General features: G+C 30.7%; 1 protein-coding gene across 5 annotated transcripts in view; it reads right to left on the bottom strand.

Annotated features, from left to right (window-relative positions):
* LOC132942872 (tubulointerstitial nephritis antigen-like) overlaps positions 1-21,997 on the bottom strand; it is a 44,031-nt gene that overhangs the window by 8,150 nt on the left and 13,884 nt on the right. For 4 of the 5 annotated variants that reach the window (XM_061011553.1, XM_061011550.1, XM_061011552.1 and 1 more), the window contains one exon: positions 1,237-1,510. In XM_061011553.1, coding sequence (XP_060867536.1) covers positions 1,237-1,510 — 274 coding nt within the window. Of the gene's footprint in view, positions 1-1,236; positions 1,511-5,997; positions 6,205-21,997 lie in introns of those variants that run through there. The other variant, XM_061011551.1, reaches the window with a different exon arrangement.

The following is a 21,997-nucleotide window of genomic DNA, read 5'->3' on the forward strand; positions in this document are numbered from 1 at the left end:
GCGCACAGGATGAAGAGAGTATAAATTGTATAATATACGTATATTATGTACCTACACAGTACACGACTACACACACTACACACGAATACACGATACACGTCGATGAGCAATACAATAATAAGTAATAATAACGATAGTTTGATTATGGTAGTGTGTGAATTATCATAATAATATTTAGGTAGCGTATTAGCAAACAATAATAATAAAAAAAACACGATGATAATCGAATAGCTATAATTTATGTATATCAAATAATAGGTAGGTAGGCATTTGCACATCGCATTACCTAATTGGCCACTTATCTGTCAATTTTATCTGTCTATATATTTTCCCTAAATGTTTTACCTAACCTATTGAGGTCTCCTATTACTCTTTCGAATCACTTATCTCCTCATCGGTGGTTATAAATACATGCCCTCCTCTATTTGTTGATTGGTTTAGTTTAGGTCAGGTAAAGTTGAGTTACTTAAATGGGAATTGCCCATTTGCCCCAAAATAAAAATAATACGTTTTTATCGACAGCCCTTTTGTGCAACATTACGCCAATGTAGTTCGCTATACTATGTTCTACTAAATAATCTGCATCATATTCATGATCTTTATAGGATTTTGAGGAACTTTCGACAAAACAAACCGAAACTTCATTTGGATTGATTCCAAGTTCAGCTAAATGGATATTTTAACCACTTGTTAGATTTCTAAGTGAAAACTAACCCTATAGTGGATAATACTGGCTAACGTATCACGGCTATACAAACTATAATTGATAGCATTAAATAACTGTCTTTAAATTTGGTTTACACTGCGCAATAATTACTATCGTAAAATGTATACGCAGGTAATTTCGTGTTCACCGATAGAAACGTATCAGGACGTGAAAATTATCGGGCTGAGTTTTCAATCGACCTTTTTTATTGCCTACCTGTAATCACTCGGCTAAGTTAAGAGCTTACAACGAAAATGGTAATCGCGGGCCCAGTTTACATTTACCCTTGGTATGATATTATAATATAATAAACATTGCAATGTAACTCAGCAGTCAACAGTTACCTGTATTATGTGATTTCGTGATGATATATAATTAAATTAAATTGTCTATGATAGCTGAGGGCTAAATGACGCCAAAAAAGAGGTATATATCAACCCAGACTATTGCATGCTGCTATACATGTTTACTTGTATATACATATAAATTTATACAATAAGGTTAAGTTGTGTTGGGATAGGTGTGCTCACTTTTGATAGGCGCTGGAGCCACAGGAACGTCTATGTGTTTACAAAACGGCAAGAAGTCGGGACAACAGTCTTCGGACCGGGTGTGGTTGCAAAAGTCATCGCAGTAGCACAACGTGTCCAGAATCGGTACGGTACAGTCGTCCTGTCGGCCTTTGCAACAACCTCTAGGCCTGGTCGAACAGTATCGGCCTGCCAGGTCGGGAGCGTATTCGAACGCCGCCGCGCAACCCAACGCCACCACCATCATGGCGGCCACGGCGGGCGTCGTCGTCATCTGTAAAATAATAAAAACCCAAACGCGTCAGACGAATTATTGTTATATTGGCTAAACATAAAATATTAAGTTCTAAATATTATATTGAATATGTTACATATTTTTAAATTGTTTACTTATTAAAAGTCTCATCAATTGTTATCCATGCGCAGAATAACGACATGATTTGATTTTCTTTAACACGTAAACGTGTACTATCAATCATAATTCAAACGAATGTGGTACACAGTTTAAAACATATTTTATAACTTTTGATTGATATCATGATGTATTACATAATATAGTGAAATTGGTACATAATTATAATAATAATGCTTTTCTTAATAACAAATGTATATAATAATAATTTTCATTCAGTCATTTTCAAAATACATTTTCAAAATTTAGCAACCAATCTTGGACTGTTAGACTTTTTTTTTTAACAGGTACGGACAATAGTATTATATTTATACATATTTCAGTAGGCAGTCTACGGAACAATAATAACTACAGTAGAATTCAATATTTTATTTGATGAAGCTATGATGTCTATCCGTTAATGTTTGTAAATTGACAATTATCGTTCAACAGAAACTGAAGTTGTTGGAGCATACTTATATGAGCTTAATATTACTGGGTCGTGGTCAATTTTATAAAGTTAAACTTTTATTTGACAAATAATTCTTTCCTACCCGATGATTCACATGGCTTAAACGCACCCACCCGAATGGCCAACTTTCCACGTACACTGAGTATACAAATTAATTTTTATTTATTTTTAAATCACTTATAAATAGGAAAATAAGTTTAAATATTAGATATAATTTTTTTTATATATTATTTATAAAATTAAAATGTATTTATAGGTTGAAACGATATATTCATATAATTATAAAAAATATAATTAAGCCTTAAAGATAATGACCCAGTTATGTCACACATATAAATAAATGTATTTTATTATGTATGGCCACTTAATTTTCGAATAAACGAAAAAGAAATAAGAAATGTCGAAAAAAAAACTCTGTTAGAAAACTTTCAGAAACCATTACATAAATTACATACAGACTTAAAGATTATTTGGCAAATTTATCGTTAAATTGTACGTTAATTCCATTTTTTTTAACTACTCTATAATATTACTTTAACAATGAAGAATAATGATAATATTATACCCATTCAATTATTTTTCACAACAAAATATTATCTGCAGGAGCAGGAAGTCCCATCGTCAACGTTACTATTTTAAATTAGTTTTTCATAAAAATTGTCTTTACTATTAATGATCTATTAATTATCAGTTGTTGATAATCAATGGTACTACACCGAAATGTTTTGCTGTATGTCTGCCTAAAATATAAAAGTCTATACACATTACACCTACTAAAAAAATGTTATGTGATACATTTTTTATATTTAATTTTTATATGTTATCATAAAACCATTGCAGTAACTACATTATAATATCCAACCTTTAGTAAAATACTATAAAAATGAAAACGAAAATATTTCGCCATTTCTCGAGTATAATATTAGGTAAGCTTATCTTTTATGAATAGCTATAAATACAATATAACGAGGAATAAAATAAATAGTACTTAAATAAAAGTTATTGCATATTATATATACCTATATATTATTGCGTATATAAATGTATTTTATAAGCATATTACTCCTATTCAAAAATCGCGGACTTGGTAGGTACCTTGCATAAAATATAACGATTAGAATATTACTGTAACCTGTAGGGCCGACAATTGCTATATTTTTATTATTATGTATCTCCGACGCAGGTTTACATTGGTTTTATGCTCGTATATTGTGTAAAATAACATGTATAGTATACACTTTATTTGGCTGCGAGTTATACGGCGTAAACATTATAATATTATACATTTAATTATATATTTAACGGCTTGCGGCACTTAAGATGATGTTTTATTGTTATACTAAATGACATAATACCTACTTGCATCGTTATCATTATACAGTGTATCCAAATTTAATTTAAACTCTAAATATTTTTACAGGAAGACCTTTAATTTGAATCTGTTTTAGATTCTGAGCGGAACAGCATTTTGATTATTGTGTTGATCTGTGTACGGACATTTTCAGTTTCCAATTTTTTTGGTTTTTTTTTCTATAAATCTCAATAAACTTAATACAAGGCTCCCAACATATTGTTCCAATAGTAGTTAAAAATATTAAAAATACATATTCACATTTTTTTTATTAGTATTTAAGTTCAAATTTTGACAAAAAACGTAAAAATAACGAAATTGTACAAATTATTTTGAGTTAGAAATTTATAACATTTTTGTTTTTAAATATAATATTTAAAAATAAAATATAAGATTCCTCATAAGTTTGTGTACATTTAACCAAAAAAAAAAAATTGTCAACCGAAAAGTCAAATTAAATTTTTATGAGCCTTTGAAATTAAAATTTTTACCACATTGGATATTCACTTGATTTCTCATGTACTGATTTTCTTATTTTGTTGTAAATTAAAACCCATAACCGTAAACACTTGAAATTTACACCCTATGTTTATTTTATCAATTCCTATACTTGATATTTTCAAAATACCTTGACTAGCTTTCAGCTGTTACTGACATTTTCAATTTTTTTCTTTTCTTTTCTATAAATGTCAATGAAATGTTATTTGTTGGGTCAAAAACTTTGAAAATTTAATACAAGGCTACTGATGTGTTATTACAATAGAAGTTAAAAAATATTAAAAATACATTGGCAACTTTTTTTTATAGACATTTAAAGTTCGAATTTTGACATAATTATTTTGTAGTTAAAAATGTATAAAATGTTCAACTTTTATATAGCTAAGGATTGAAAATTCAAAACAAGGATACACGTAAGTAGGTTATTCTGTAACTAAAATGTCCATAAATTAATCATAAATACTGAATAGGTATTACATATTTGGTTTTTTACATTGTTTGATGTAAACAGAAAAAAAATCAAAATCATAATATTTTAACGTTGTATTTTATTTTCAAACGCTGAAACATAATTAAAACCCATCAACCATATTATTATAAAATATCTACCTAACCGTTATAACCGTTATTGTATTTCGACAATCGCATATTGTAGGTACCTACAAATGGATACAAAAAAATTGGCCAACTGATTATGCATTGTTTATAACTTTAGTTGTTTTTTATTATAATTATTATTTGGTCAGCCTAGGATATTGCACACATATTATTATTATCAATATAAACTAAATAATTTTAAATGTTTAAATGTTTTGATTTACTTATAGGTAAGTAGATTCATGAGAACAATATTGGTTATCCATCCAGATATATTATTCAAACAATTAACATCAAATTCTAAATAAAGTAGAATAAAAAAATGTTAGAAATATGCGTTTAAATCTCTTTAAAATTACGTTAAAATTCTCGTAACCTCATTTCAAAAGCGGAAAAATAAAACAATAATACTATCTAATGTAATATATACCTACTACATTTTTAGATATTTTGTACTAAATACTTTTGACTATTGATTTAGAGCAGAGGTAAGCAACCTTATTAATGTCAAGGGCCAAAAAATAAATATAAATTTCAAATTTGTATCATTTTATTTTATTTTAAACAAAAATGCATACTGTATAATATAGTTATATCAAATTGACTTTATTTAAGTTGACGACTGTTAGATTTATTCATTTAACATGGTGTCAACCAACAAACAAGTTTTAATCCGTAGTTTTCAATCGATATTATCTTAGTTAGGAGTGTTTATAAAAATCATACATTTTTTTCATGGGCCGAATAAAATTGCTATGTGAGGGCCGTACACGTTACCGACTCATTTTATAGAGTGTAATGAACTTTAGGAAGTATAATATCTTTAAGGAAATAATTATAATAATAACTGCGTGAAGGATCCTATATATTATAAAACAACCAAAAAGTAATAACCGATTGATAATCAATGATAAAACCTTCCAAATTCAACACAAGCCAATTAAAATAGCTTTCCAATGTGCCTCTCGTCGTGTTAACAATGCTTCGGCTTTTTAATACCATACTCATTCTGAATAAACAAAACGTAAAAACTGTGAAATGCAAATATTATCCTAGATGCATATCGTAGGCTATTAAAGTGATATTTAGATTTCCACTGTGGTTTAGGCGAGTGTCGCAACTCAATCATCATTCTTATTTTGTCTAATAGGTATATTATGAAATTAGTTTTTCCAATTAAATTTAAATTGCGTTATTATACTATCATACCGCCGTTATCCGATTTTTTTTAATCTCCTAATAATTCGTTTAAAAGCATTATTATATCATTGTTTAAAAATGTTAACCAGCTCCACTGGCGTTAAATGTTATAGGTAATATATATATATATTTATTTTTTGTTTTTATTTTTATATTTATAATGTACCTATATCTATAATAAGGCACCCCAATCGCATATATCATTTATTATACACATCTATTATGAGATAGATTGTTACTTATATTACTCACCGAATTGATGTCGAATCGAACAGCTTAAATAACGTCCAATTATTAAAAATCTTTATTCCACGCACACATACACTCAGACGCGCGCCCGCTACACACACACGGACACGCGATACACTACATAGTAATAATAATTATTGTATGATGCTATAGATGTAATCGATTATGTCTCCAATCTCCAGCCATAACGATAACAACTGTGATAATATTATACTATTTTAACTCGTGGCAAAATAGTCGTCTGTGAGACGATGCGGAGATATCGAAATGGTAACAATATTAATATTATTTTGTATTATAACAGCGACGTCGTATAAAATGAAAAAAGAAATAGAAAAAATATAGAAAAAATAAAATATTCAGCGCGGTCGTTTAGGCGGATAGTCTTGGAATGGACGGCGGCGGCGGCGGCGGCGTGGAAAGTGCAATAATCGTCAGATTATGTCCGTCTACGAATGACACACATACCTCTCTATTGTACAGAAGATATAATAATAATATTATATTTTAATAACATGCGACGACGAGCGCCATTGTTTGCTGACTACCTCTTAAACACATTTTACGGACGTTGCGTGGTCGGCGCCACGGTGACAGCAATATATCATTATTATTAGCAAGTCAGTGTTTCGGGGCAAGACTACGACGTGTCGGCTTGACGAGAGTGTGAGTGTGTTTCGTGTTACTCTGATACCTAGGTAGATATCGGAGGGGTGGGATTATTCAGCCATCAACGTGTTAGAAGCTAAGACGCATCGTTTTTATACAATAGGTATTATAGTCATATTTTTAAGTCCTTCAAATATTATGCAAAAGTGCAAAAATAAATTATATAATGCTGTTACTAATATTGTTAGGTTAGGTTAGGTATTTATCACGTTTTTAAATTTTATTTCATTACCAACAGAACGCTACACTCACATTCGTCAAGTCTATAATATTATTCTTATAAGTTAGGTGCATATTATTATCCATAGACCTATTACTTAACTAAATATTTTAGTTAATAGATCAATGATACTATCCTAACAAAAATACTCCATGTAAAAAAAAGGCTCTAAAAGTTGTGATACAGCTAAGTCTTGGAATTATGGATAATATCATTTATATTAAAATAGTCTGCTAAGTAATTGAACTTAGCTTGATGACTTTAAAACTTTTATACTAATTTGATTCATTTACAACAAAAATAAAGGCATTTAATTTGCACCATCGTGGGTCAAAAATAGTGTACAAATTAGTAGTCGAAAATAGTGTGTGTTTTGCACCAAATTTAGTATCGGCTTATTCGATTAATCGTCAACTATTGTCTATTTGACTGACGATAATTATTGTTTATAATATTAAGGCTTTATTTGTACCACAAAAATACATACTTATAAATGTATTATTGATGTAATAGCATAATAGCTAGCTACAACAATCTATGTAAGATCAGCCTGTGTTGGGAATGTTAAGTTCTAAACAGAATCGTGGTTTATATAATTAAGAATCTAATGATTTTTCTACCCATTTTATAAATAAAAACTAAGCTAAAGTAATTATGTTTAATATTATAAACACTTTTAATCAAATTATAAATTGTATACAAATAATTTATTGCAATTTTGTTATTATCATATAATTTTTGTCATAAGGTAGCTTTTAAAACACCTGTCAAAATAACGAGCTTTGACAATTATTTTGTGGTTAAAATGTTCAATTTTATAATTAAGGTTTTCACGTCAAAAATAATGTCAACAATATTACTTGTTTTCATTCTAAACTTTTTTTAAATTTGATAAAATTCTGTGGCCACATTTTCAATACGGCCGATTTTCATTTTGGTTAATTACATCAATTACATTAGTTACATTAATTACATAATCAACGCGTTATTAATTGTTTTATTTTATATCCCTCTACCAGTCAATTGAATAAATTAACAAGTGATTTGTAAGTAAGTAATTGTTATTAACAATATACAATGTATAATAACAATAACAATATACATGGAACAAAATGAACGCATTTAATAGCAAAATATTTAATACATCTTTTAAATAATTATAACACGTCGTCGTCAGGGTAATTACCCTGATAAATAACACAATATATAACAAAACAATAAAATAAATATAATATTTATTATGATAAACGAAGATTTTCTTTCAGTCAAACCTTAACTAATTTCTCATCGTCTCGAAGAGGCAGACGAGCTCATAAGTAGTATTCAGTACTCTCGGATGGTACTGCGCTGCACTAGCAACATCCTACCTAGTTTAAGGAGTCTTCTCGCTAAAACCGATAGAATTCGGCCTACGTAGTCGAATAGCTGTTGCTGCTTTTGGCCGATCATCGTCAACATCTTCATCGATCACAAAATCGTCATTGGTTTGCTGTTATCACTGCAGGCAGGAATGCAGGTTGGATTTCCGGCGTTACAATATCATGATCACATATTATCTGCACACAGTCCGTGGACTGCAGCTGATGTAAGTCCGGTACGATTTCTACAATGATCGACTGCCGGAAACCTGTGGTACTATGCTCCGTTATCGCAATGTTGCCAAAAGGCTTTTCTCCGATTACATCTATAGTAATACGTCGAGGAAAATTCACATAGTTCAACGATCTGCGCACGGCCGCCGCACGTAGAGCTTTTGCCAATACATCTGACAACCCGAATGTTGCAACCTTCACGTAATCATTGCGTCTCTTTGCTACCTGCAGCTGTAGAACTGGTTGTATTTTTGGCTTTACGATATCACGGTGCACGCAGTCCGTGAACAGCTGTTGCGGTCCTTCCGCGTCTCCGCCACTCAACTTCCAGATGTCTGTCTAATAAGATTCCATCACGCTCATTTGTCTTGGCGCCACGTTTGAATTTCTGCGCATAGCCGCAGACTTTAAAGTATTGCCCACCATCTCTAGAAATTCCCAACTGATCCGTCGTTAACTTAAAGGTATCTTGTAATTTCTTCATCGATTTTTACCATGTTTTTCCAAATTTCCAGTGGGTTATTCGGATGAGAGAGCACATTTGAATGCATAATATCATGTTCTCCACCGTCAGCAGCCTAGCCGTGCGAACCCAAGTCACAGTTGTGTTAATTTATTGACGATCCATTATTAAATTGAAAATAGTCAACTTTACACAATATTGTAACACGAGAAAATCGAATGACGATTAATCAAAAGTTAAATACTGTTGAGACAATCCTGTGATAAATAACATGCAATTGAATTCCATTGCAACAAAATATAATAATAAACGGCTAAAATATTAATTTCAGAATTACATTTATTTATTTATTTATTTTTATTTTGTATAAAGAAGATTAATTTCAGTTTTCAACATATACCTAACAATAAAAAATAAATGAAAACAAACAAACCTTAATTAGGTATAGACATATATACTAATAAATAATAATTATATTTTAATTTGAATACAAAAATGTTTGGATTCAGCGTATTTTTTTGCAAATTTCTAACTTAAACTACTTATAAAAAAAATATTGTGACTACGTATGTTTGATAAATTATATTAATTAGTATATGAATAACACATGAAGTATCTTGTATTACATTTTCAAAGACTGACCTTGAATCAAATTTTTAATCGACATTTATACTAAAAAAATCTAAAATGTTAAATGTTACTCAAAATGTGTCAAATATATGAGAAAAGTTTTGTTCTAATTTATTTTACATAGGTAAATTAGTTATTAGCTATTATTATGTATGTGTACTCTATCTAATTAAAATCTAAAGTTTAAAAATTTTAATAACATTCTTCAAAATTGATAAATCAAAAAATAATCCTTTGAGATGTCCAAGATAATATTTTAGATTCTGAGTGGAGAGATAATTGCTTTGATTTTACAATGATGCGTGTTTTTTAATTTTAATTTTAATATTTTTTGCGTGTGTCATCACTTTTTAGGACAGTAAAAAACAAATTACCGTAGATACATGAAATGTTCACTGGTTGTTTATATTAGCACAGAGCATACCGGTCTACCGGTCTTTTGAAATTATTTTGTTAAACGGTATACCGTAAAATACCGCCTAAACGGTATTGGTATATATTATTTTGAAGTAGGTACCTACCTATAATACTTAATGGTCATATTATATTTTGTGCTAGTGTATTACGTTGTCTTCTGGTATAAAATATTACTATATTAGTAAATATAAAGTATAATGTGGGTCATTAAATCATTGGTGAGTGGATTTGATATAGGTGCAAAACAAATTGGCAATGTATTTCAAACAAAATTAATGTTTAAAATACAAAACTATTATTTTTTAAACATCCATCTCTGTCAGAACAAATACCATAAAAATTAATCGTGGCTCGTTCAGTCGTACCGTAGTCGATAGAAAAAAATAACTTAATTTCGTCCGATAAAATAAACGTCCTTCCCCCCAGTCACAGTGTCTACTAATATAATATAATATAATAATAGGTATGCGCTGACCATTGTTATTATTATTTGCATTATAAAACCATGCGGATGTTTTAGTTTTCGATTAAAAAAATTAATTGTATTTATTTCGAATTAAACATGCACCGCGGGTTGCGTAAAGTAAACGATAATAATTATTGCACGCTGTATTGCTAGAACGACCCAATTTAATATTACTTTACCACTATATAGTGTCTGCAGTTATCATATTATAGTGGTCTTAAAGGCCTCAGTATTTCACTAGTCGTGGAAAACTTACACGATCGCGTTATAAAATTATGTGTTACTATTAAACAGTAGCTAGGTATAGGTTAGGTAAAGTAACACTTGTTATGTGGCCAGTTATTTGACGTTTGACGGTGTTGTTGTTTTTCATAATATTTAATTGATTATATCTTACGATGGTCCTCGTCGCAATGGGATTTAAGACGAGCAATAACAACAGTTTGCCCTCGCACGTGTGTCACACAAGACTCGCGAGGTTTCTCGCCTCGCCCGCATACACATATGCCATTCCACTGTCGTATAATTAAAACACCGACGATAATATTCAAACGGACGTGATACATACAATATATAGTTAATGAATAGTGCACAGTTTTAAATACGTGTTCAAAACACTAGCCGAAGACTAAGATATTATTGACGACATTCCTAAAAAGTTACAAGTACCAAATGACAATCGATAGTGAAACGAGATGAGATATTATATTGTATGATGCCGAGTAGGTACGATGTATATGCAAAATAGAATAATAATACGCTTATTTTCATGTAATGCTAATATTTCGGACTGTCCAGGACATACAAAATTGAACATCTGCATTTTAGAAACAAATCAACTGCTAGATCTAGAAAAAATTTATTATTTTATTTACCAAATACCTACTCTAATGACTCTAACGAAATCATCTCCCTCAAATGCATATATTATGCATTACTGTTTTTACGATTTTAATTTACAATAAACTTGCGATAACTCGTAGTTGAAGAGAGATCAAAAATCGCTTCGAGATACTAACTCGAATTTAACCTAACCTAACCTCAAGAGCATAAAAAAAATTCGAGTCGTCTAGTTTTTCGTGTTATCGCGACTCTACTGTACGGTCTCATGAACCACGCGTACATAATATCATTTATTTTATTTTGTCTATCAAATGCATCTATACGTACGTATGTATTTAATTTTAACGATTTTGTTTTATATACAATATTTATTAAGTAAATTGAAATTACTTTAGTAACAAAGATTATAATTAATTTTGTTATAAGGAAAAACAGAACAATACGTGTTTGATAAAACTGAAATCTGGCCCTTGATAAATCGATAAGTTTTCCTTTTTAGCTGGATTGATCACTGCGTTTGATTTAACGGGTTTCAATTATTATACCCAATACCAATATATGTGTGTTGAATGAAGTTTGACTTTATCGGTTCTATATTATTATTTATCTGCATACATTACCACGACCGATTGCTTCGGATCGTCGATGTCGTGGTCACGCATTACGATTTTATTGTATAAATCATACGACCATGTAGGAATTATAAAACCGTTAACATTTTTACAATCCAATAATACACGACCGATTACCTTTTAAATTTAATTGCTGCATGTATCCGTTTGTTTAACGTTTTCACTTTTCCGTCGTGCGTTTGTGACCTAAACTCCACAATAATCGTAACGCACGTTATATTACTATATAATTACAACGTGTTTTTAATATTATTATAATGTACATTGTTTATACTAATATTGGCGGTCGCACTTTTTAATTACAAAGGGTATTGTAACTGCTTTCGACTGTCACGATAAGTTTAAAATTTATCTGAGTATCGGTATATTATTTTAATGATCCTGAATAATTGTGCTTCGATACCTACCTATAGCTCGTTTCTACCGCGTATTGTATTAAATTATAGTTTTCCAAAAAGTCTACTACGCAGTATAGTTTTTTAAAACTTCCTTTCGATTTTATATTATTATAATGATTTAATTGATTTTTAAAACGAAATCAGTATTTCGAATGCTGATAAGTGATAAATATTAAAAAACAGATTTGAAACTATATAGTTTTATTCTAGTCTATAATTGTATTATATTTTTCATCATTTTCTGGGAAACCGAGCTGTGAAACTCCATAATTTATTCGTTATCACACCTACATATTCATATTAGCATTCCCATGCACATGATGGTTGTCAATATTTAATGGCTGTAACAACAATTATACATGATTTATGGGATACACTAAATCCATAAAATCTCGGAATTGGCTTTTTTTCCTATAATATATTAATATATTGTAGTTACGATTTCAATCCTTTTTTACTACTGCAAATAATCGAAGAATTGACGTGACCCATCATAGAGTTTTCATATAGATAGTGCAGTGCACACACATTATTACCATAATATTTTTACGCATAACTTCCTGCTTTGCGTACTTAGCGTTTCCGCAGTACACAGTTCATAATTATGAAATACCATTCTCGGTCGGAATTCCAAAACATAAACGGTTAAATTAAACAATAATTCGTCTGGCGCCAGAGATACTATAGTAAAAAAAAATAATAATAATAACAATACGAAAAGAGCTGTGCTTCAGATATCGAACGAAAGAAATAAAAACAATCAATAACAATGATTTGTATGCCATCACGGTTGTAGCGGTGGGTTCAGCGGACGATAATATATTATCATTATTACCTATTACAGTATTATTATATTACTTAGACACGCGCCCATAAGCGGTCGAACCTACGAAAATCAAATGGGAATGACGGCCGGCTGGCACCCGCCTGTTGAATAATAATAATAATATTATATATATTATGTATGTGTAAAAATGTTATATACGTGCGTATATTATATTATTATATTTAGTGGCTATGTATCATATTATTATAATAGTCGCGAGCTGGCGGCAGAGGTACGTCAAGGTCGTTGGCAGACGCATATGTAGGTAATATTATTTTAATGCGAAATGCAACGTGTACCTATATAATGTATTCACCATGGCGTGTTCGATGTTGTTACTGACGCGAAAAAATAAGTGCACTGAATGATGGGTTAGAGCAAAATCAGGTTGAGATACGTATTTTATATAATACAGTTAGTTGTTAGTAGATTATAATATTAATACAATACGCCCTCAGATATCGTAAATATCAATACACTGAAGGTAGGTTAGGTTAAGTATGTTTCATTTTCAACTTTTTGTCTCGAGTACAGTTATTTTTCATTTGCTACAAACACCACTTGATCCACTTGATTTTTTATCTATGTGAACTTATAATAAATCATTTTTTGAATTGAATTTTTTCACTTTATTATTTGACATTTGTGAACTGTAAATGCAGTAGCAGTAATTTTTTTTGGTTTCAAGTCCAATTCAGTATATCACTGCAGGTAGGTTTTTATGTACACCTTCAGTCATCGTCCATCGACACATAGATATTATTTCTAAGTTATAAATAGATGAATAATTGTTCACTTTGAAACGTAGGTCGGCATCATTTAGACCTATATTTGGAATGTCTCTGAACACAAGTACATACACCTACGGAAAAGTTACTTTTAGAATAAAAAAAAACCGATATAGGTAGGTACTCTTATACTGTACAGTATCAATATAATAATATCTTTAAATAAACAAGTCAACGACTCTGAAGTCCAATAAGTTGTATAATAAAAGTTCTGCTATAAGTACTATTCAACTATAATATTATAGTAGGTATACTAGTGTATGATAATTATACGACATGTCGATATCTTTAAATTATCAATGTCAAACTATTGTCACTGTGCATCTAATATAATATACCTATACCAATATATAACTCATAGTGTAATATAATGAATATTGCAGTGAAAGTAAATAGATATAAGTATTGACGATAACTAATGTACGAAGTACGAACAATTTTTAAAAATAAACACATTTTAACATGTCTGTTACTATTTTAACTATCTGCCACAATTTTATTCACCAACATTACAAACTGTAAACAGAAAATAGAAATAATGATACATTCTATATTATAATATATTATAAAGGTACAATATAAAATACCTACCATGACATTAAATTGTACCATATAATCCTTATTTCGGTATAAAGAGTGGGTAAACGAGGTTTAAATATGAAAATATCAGTCAAATTAATAGAGGATGCTTCACAGGCATTTGTTGTGTCCGTCTTACAAGTGCATAACATGGCAAATTTTACGCTCAACAGATCACGTTTAGCTCCATTAGTTTAAAAATTAAAATGATTTGACCTCTTATAAAATGTAAAGGTAAAATCATCATTTATTATCTAGGGCATCTCGTAGACTTTTTTTATATTTTAACTTTAAAGCGAGTTATGAGTTTTTAAGATGTACAAACAATTTACAATTTTAAAATACTCATAACTCGCTTTAAAATTAAAATATATATTACAAATTCTAAGAGATGTCAAATAATCTTACCTTTAAATTTTATAAGAAGTCAATTCACTCAAATTTTTAAACTAACGGAGCTGAACGTGATTTGCTGAGCGTAAAGTTTGCAGGTATGTTACGCACTTGTAAGACGGAGACAACAAATGTCTGTGTAGCGTCCTCTTAATTGGAATCAAACAACGTTTATTACAATACGTTTACATAATAATATCAATCTATGTCTTAACAAAAAATACAATAAAGAGAAATGTATTACACTGATACAATATCGCCGTTGAATCTGTCGATAAATGACAATTTATTATCATAATATTCCATTACCGTGTAAGTATTCGGTTTTATAAAATCTAGGACAAAATTATCCGGATATATCCTCCCAACGATGTGCTGCAATGGGAGGCGCACGAGACAAAATTCCCCAACTATAATTATAAAATCATAAAAAAATGGGAATTTCGTCCATTTACCGATTTGATATTATAAAATGTTTTATCGTGTCGCGAGTGAATTCAAATTAATAACACCGTGCTCAACAAATCTGGGGTCGGAGTGCACGCATGTATTATGCTTACGTTTTGATCTCGTATATATTAATAAATCACCTACAGTGATTTGTGAGCCATCACTATATCGTGACAATTCAAGAACGTTCGGAATAAATTAAGACTTGCAAATAGTTAGAAATTAAGTCAATAGCTGGTGGTTTTAAATTTCTTTGAATGACAAACGTATTGAACACTTAACGGGCTACGAATTGTTTCATTAATGGGTCGCATTACAAGCTATATGATATTATATATATATATATTATGTCGTATTTCGTGTACGCTATGATTATATACATTATGCGTTATATTTATGGCTGCGCTTCAACCGTAATGCGCAGAACAGAAATCATATGGTTAATTACTTTATTAGTAAGGTGCCTGTATTACACTATATTGGTGTCAATGTAACGCGGCCCACCCTTGAACTTGCGCGTCGGCTTGTGATCGACCGCGACGTACATTACAATATTATCACCGCTTGTGGTTCTTATTCGACAGCAACACTCTAATCAAACTTTTGAGAAGAGGTCAAAATCGAGCAATTTAAACGCGATCGCGTGTGAAACTTTTAACTTATCACCAGATATTATGCTCGACCCGATTCGAATGTCGTCCAAACGAATTGAACTCGCGACAGAAATATTATGCAAGAAGACGCGACGAACATCGATAATAACAAAATACCGAATATTTTATACACAACCGATAGTTTTACACCTTCGTAGAATTGATCGATATTATCGATTCAAGTATTTGAACGGATCGTATGGAATAAATATCTGCTGCAGACGTTTCGCGGGATAATCTTTTTACTATAATAATATCATTCACATCGGTTTTAAGTCGAGTCGAGACAACAATGATAAATTCCCTTTTATGAATGATAGGTAGATATTACATACTATGCCTATACGGCTATACCTACCATTGTAAATTGCGCGTTATGGTCGTTTTGCATAATATGGGTAGGTTCGTTTCGGTACACAATACGACAACAGTCAAATATTTATAATAAATGACCCGTATGTATAATAACGACGATCATATTATAATATAATAATATAATATGTTAATACGTATTTATGTTTACAATATTAGTATAATATTATGTTATATTGACTTAGTGTGAGTCCATTAAAACATTTTAATATATACGCGCGTATAAGATGACAAGACGAAAACGGTAAAATACAAATAGATTAGGCAGTGCTAGGATAGGTAATCACTTAAAAAACAAAACTAAAAAACTGTTATTATTTGCATTATTTAAATCTAAGTGTTCTTATGACGTGATATGGATGGGCAAATGATTGAAACTTACCGTTGTATACATAGGAACACCGTGACTCACATAATGTTATTTTTACGGCTGGAATTTATACGATGATATTATAATTACTTAAGCAGTAAAGTCTCCGAAGGTAATGATGAGAATAATGCAAAACACTGTTCGTAAAAAATATTTTAAGACCTGCTAAACTCGAACAGTATAGGTACCTATATGTATATAATGAACCAAATTACTTTTATTGTTGTTATTTTAACATATTCAGCTATATCAACAACCTTGTAGGACTATATATTTTAACTATTATATAATATTATGTTTAAAATAACTTATGTTGTAGGTATACATAAATTCTATCGAATCGAGTATAATAAACAAGGTGAACCATTTGAGTATCTACAACACCCACATTTGGAAAAGTTTTAACTTTTATGAAAATATTTCGTTATGAGTACCTATTTAAAGTTAAGATGAGCAAGGTAGAGAGGCACGGGAATACCTACCCCGTAAAATGTTGGTCCACTACTCCGTTCGCCGTAACGAGGAAAAATTGTAAAAAAAGACATTTTTTTCAGAGTAGTTGGTTTGCATTGTTTGCAATGATATCAATTTACAATTTATGTAAAAATAATATTTTAACTTTTCGAAATAAGTAATGAGTATATACATCCTAAACGGACTACCTTGTGTGTATACTTATCAGAAAATCTATTAATTATCCAGTAGTCATTTAATTGGTCAAAATAAAATGATAACGCGTATATTATACTCTTATAGATATATTTTATAGGTTTTGTTTTCAATGTTCAATACAAAAAAATTTTTTTGTCACAATGGATTTGATTAACAAAAATAGATTGCTTTGAAATCAATAAAATTAGAATCGATGACTATAGAATACATTTCAGACATTTATAAAAACGAGAGCCTATTCCATTATTAAAAAATATATGTTTAATAATACAGTTTCTAAAGTAGGTACACATAAGTTTTTTATTTAACGGTTTTGACTCATCCTAAGGAACCAAATAAGAAAGTCGAAAAGACATATTCTGTATAATCAATAACAAACATAACATAATATTATGGTTTTTTTCGTCTCCTGAATAAAAAGTGAAAGTTGGAATTGAGCATTTTATATTTCCTTATGAGTGTATTACTATTATTTATGAACAAAATGTAAAACAATAGTCACTGCAGTATGGTAATTTTTATTATTAATTTTCTTTGATTACACTCCTTAAATTTGTTCAAATATAAATCAACATTTATGTACGAATGTTTTTGTCAAATTTAAAGAATTATTAGAAATATATATTTGCCATTCGGTCATAAAAAACAATTACAATTTACATTATATTTTTTCTCCATTAAGATATAATCTTATTATACTTTCTGTATAAGATCGATCAAGTTTTAAATCAATTGGCTGTGTGCCGAATCGAAAAAAGTTTTCCATTTTTTTTTACTCCCGGGTGCAGATGCGCGGGTGGTCTTAGAATACACAGCGTGATATAATTAAAATCAAATTTTAAACAACTAGAAAAAATATTGCTAGCCGATCGCATTCCGTGGCCCACACGTCTGTCTCATCATAATATTATATTTAATCAAACGACGTAACTCTTTTATTGGCACCTGTACAATGACGTCAACAGAGATTATATTAATAACGAGGGGGAGAACAAATACACTGCTTTCTTTAACAAACCGGCGGGATATTAATATGTTATATTATTATAATATATTTTATATATTGTTTGTTTTGCCCCGAAGGTGGTTTTTGGTTTGAAGACGCGCGCGTATACAATTTTCTTCATCCTTGAGACATATTATAACCATATCATATTGTACTTATAAATAGGTATACAATGTACATAGCCAGCGCGTAGATAGGTGTACATAAGGTCACTCTATCGCCCTTACTGTACGCGGCTAAACAAAGTATATTAATCATTACACGAATTATTACGGTAGGTATATCGTTGTTGTTATATTATCATCATGGTATAAAATATACAAACCATTGATCATTTACACAGGCACAAAAGCGTATCACCAATATATATTTTTTAAATTTTTTATATATGTGTATCGTACAGTGGCGTTCATAAAATGTACAGAAGCGTCTCATAATGATTTTGTACATTGTAACTGTATCGACTGCGAGTCGTTATTAAATATTAAACGCGAGAGAATTCAATCGGTGGAATTTACAATCGCCCATTTATCAGGGCTTGTTATACCATAATAGAACATATTAACCCATATTAGCCGAAATAATTAATGAAACCAGAATCAGAACGAGACCCAAATAAAATATCACAGGATCCAAAACACGATGAAACCATCTGAATTTGATCAAAATTAATTTTTAAATAAAAAATCTATTACTTTCAGATTTTACCTAAAATATTATGATAATAAAATAATGATTTCCTTGATGATCTATATTATCTCAAATCTATAATTATTTATCAAACGTAAGTAGGTAAATTAAATTGTTTAAAATATTTAAATGTCACGCATTTTGTATACGTTGTGAAGCTAAATGTACCTTATCACTGAACCTACCTATATGGATTATTAATGGATCATTCTTTTTTTATCGTAATCTTCATGTATAGGGTTTACCGTTTACACAGATATCTAATTATTAGGAGAATGTTTAGCAATCGTGGATAAATCGTACGGAAGTCGTCGAATTGTCGAATGAAAAACTTTCGTCGTGGAAACGAGATCCGTGCGGGAAAAAGTTTCCGTACAAAAGTTCACTGCAACCTATTAAATACGAGGGTTTGATGTCTTGAATTTTTTTAATTATAAAACTTATAAAAGGAAAACAATTCACCGACCGAGCATACATCTTGTAATATATAGGTATATAATAATATATGTATACAACGTGCATATACATAACAATAAGCGCTACCGCCGTGTTTTGACAAGTCACGATGAAAATTTACCATAGCCACATTATATTACACTACCTATATTATACACCGGCACAACAATGAAAACATTATGCCTAATAATATAATAATACACCTGTGCACGCGTTTGGATTAATCGCGTTTGTCATCGCGATATTACACACATAATAATATCACATTGTGTCGAGTTTGCCCTAGTTGCGCCTATCCCGTGTACAACACGCGTGTATATTTATTATAATATACTACCGGCGGTATAATGTATTATCACGCTGTACGACATCCGGTCAACACAATATTGTTATTAATTATTATTATCTTGCTTTCTCTCCCCGCCGTTTCTCTGTAAGTATAATATGCATATAATATGATTTGCACCTGGCCACGGGGTGGTTATAATTTACCACAGCCGTGTACACGGCTGCTGATTCTCAAAGCCAACTTTTGCGCACAAACAATATAATGTGCAGCATCGTGAACACTATATTATTATTTAAAAGCCACCGCAACACAATTGACTAGGAAAATAATAATAATTATTATTATTGTTATTTACGCAGGCGCGGTCTAATGGAACGCTCCGTACGCAAATCGACCCGGGAGTACCTATACGGATCATTCTATATATATATATATGTAAAATATATATTATAATAGTATGCACTATGTGATTATATAGTGCGGAATCGATCGACAGAGAATAGCTAGTTGGACGATTACCAATCGATCGCCCGCAAGACTGTCCGAGGAGAGTGCTGCTGCTACAGTGTATAATGGCGAATTTCGACGCCACCGCGATTTTTTTGGCACCGGACGAAATTGGGTCTCCGTAAAAATATACGCACGAGTTGATAACGGCCGCGTAAATCACGGGCAGGTGATAAGCACTCGTGTTCCGATGCGCCGAAAAAAAGACGTCCAGACGTAGAGTTTCTATACACACAACACCCACGGATAGAGCCTTATAATGTCCGGAAGACTGATTATTATTGTAATTTACAAATTAAAATAGTTTCATAATAAATAATTATTTATAATCAATGTCTATACTAATAAAAGGCAATGGTTGAGTTTGTGTTTGTGTGACTGTATAACGTGTGTGTGTTTGTCTGTGTATATGTGTGTCTATGTGTGTGTGTGTCTGTGTGTGTAAGTGATCCACTATCAATTCTATCGCACTCGTGGTTCTGAGATTTGGAACACAGGTAATTTTGTATAAAGATACCTACTCGAAGATATGCAAATCGAAAGTTGATGACAATTTTTCAAATATGAGTCCACATAGCGATTTGTTGAACTCATGAAAAACAAATGTTTTTTTTGTTTGTATAATGGGTTTTAAATTGGTTACAGAAAATAAAATATTTATTATAATTGGATGTAGTTTTATATATTTGGTAAAAACCATCCAAATTACCGTGTTAAAAATTTGTGTAACTATAGTTTAGATTTAACGGAGCTTACAACAGAGTTAAATCCACTAGAATTATTAAATTTATCATGGGCAACGTCATACAGGATCTCCTGGTATATATATAATTATATAAATTACGAGATGACATGTAATCTACGAACTGTACCTCTTTAAACACATTTCGTCTTATCGAAGCTAAATATTATGTTCGTTTATTTACCAACCATAGGTTAGCATAAGTATTATGATTTATGACATCGACATCATAATATCGTATGATCAGTACTCTTGGGCAGGGGTGTCCGAGGTCAGGGGTAAGAGCCCGTTCTGGGCAGTCAAGCTTTTCGAATCAGCTTACTAGCTAACCGACATTTGGAAAATAAATTATTTTGGAACATATTAATTTTCACTAAATAAAAATAATAAAATAAAAGGTGATAATGATTGGTTAATTGCTGATTAGAACAACCAAGTTTAATGCAAACTACCTAGAAATATTAAAAATATAATCAATTTCAAACTTCTCATCAAGTAAAGTACTAAAGTGACAAGGTATCTGGTATATGGTGAATATTTGTGACTAGAACCGGGGTCGTCCATCCGAGAACTAGTGGCAACGGCCGAAGCTTGACTCAGAACACGTTTTGTGACTGAAGTCAACCACCACGCCACACCAGGCCACTTATAGGTATTATTATTTTTGGGCATTTTATGAATACTCCATGTTTGTGTATAAATATTTTTTTTCTCTTGGCTCTATTCTATTAGTATAATATCACACACCGCTTCACTAGCTACTGCCTACTATACATATTATAAAACATTTAATACTTAATACTATATTATTAGATAAACTGATGAGGACATCGTTTAAACCAACGACGTCTATTAGCCAACCGATAAAATACATATGTGA

This window comes from Metopolophium dirhodum, chromosome 4 (assembly GCF_019925205.1).
Source record: "Metopolophium dirhodum isolate CAU chromosome 4, ASM1992520v1, whole genome shotgun sequence".
Lineage (NCBI taxonomy): Eukaryota > Metazoa > Arthropoda > Insecta > Hemiptera > Aphididae > Metopolophium > Metopolophium dirhodum.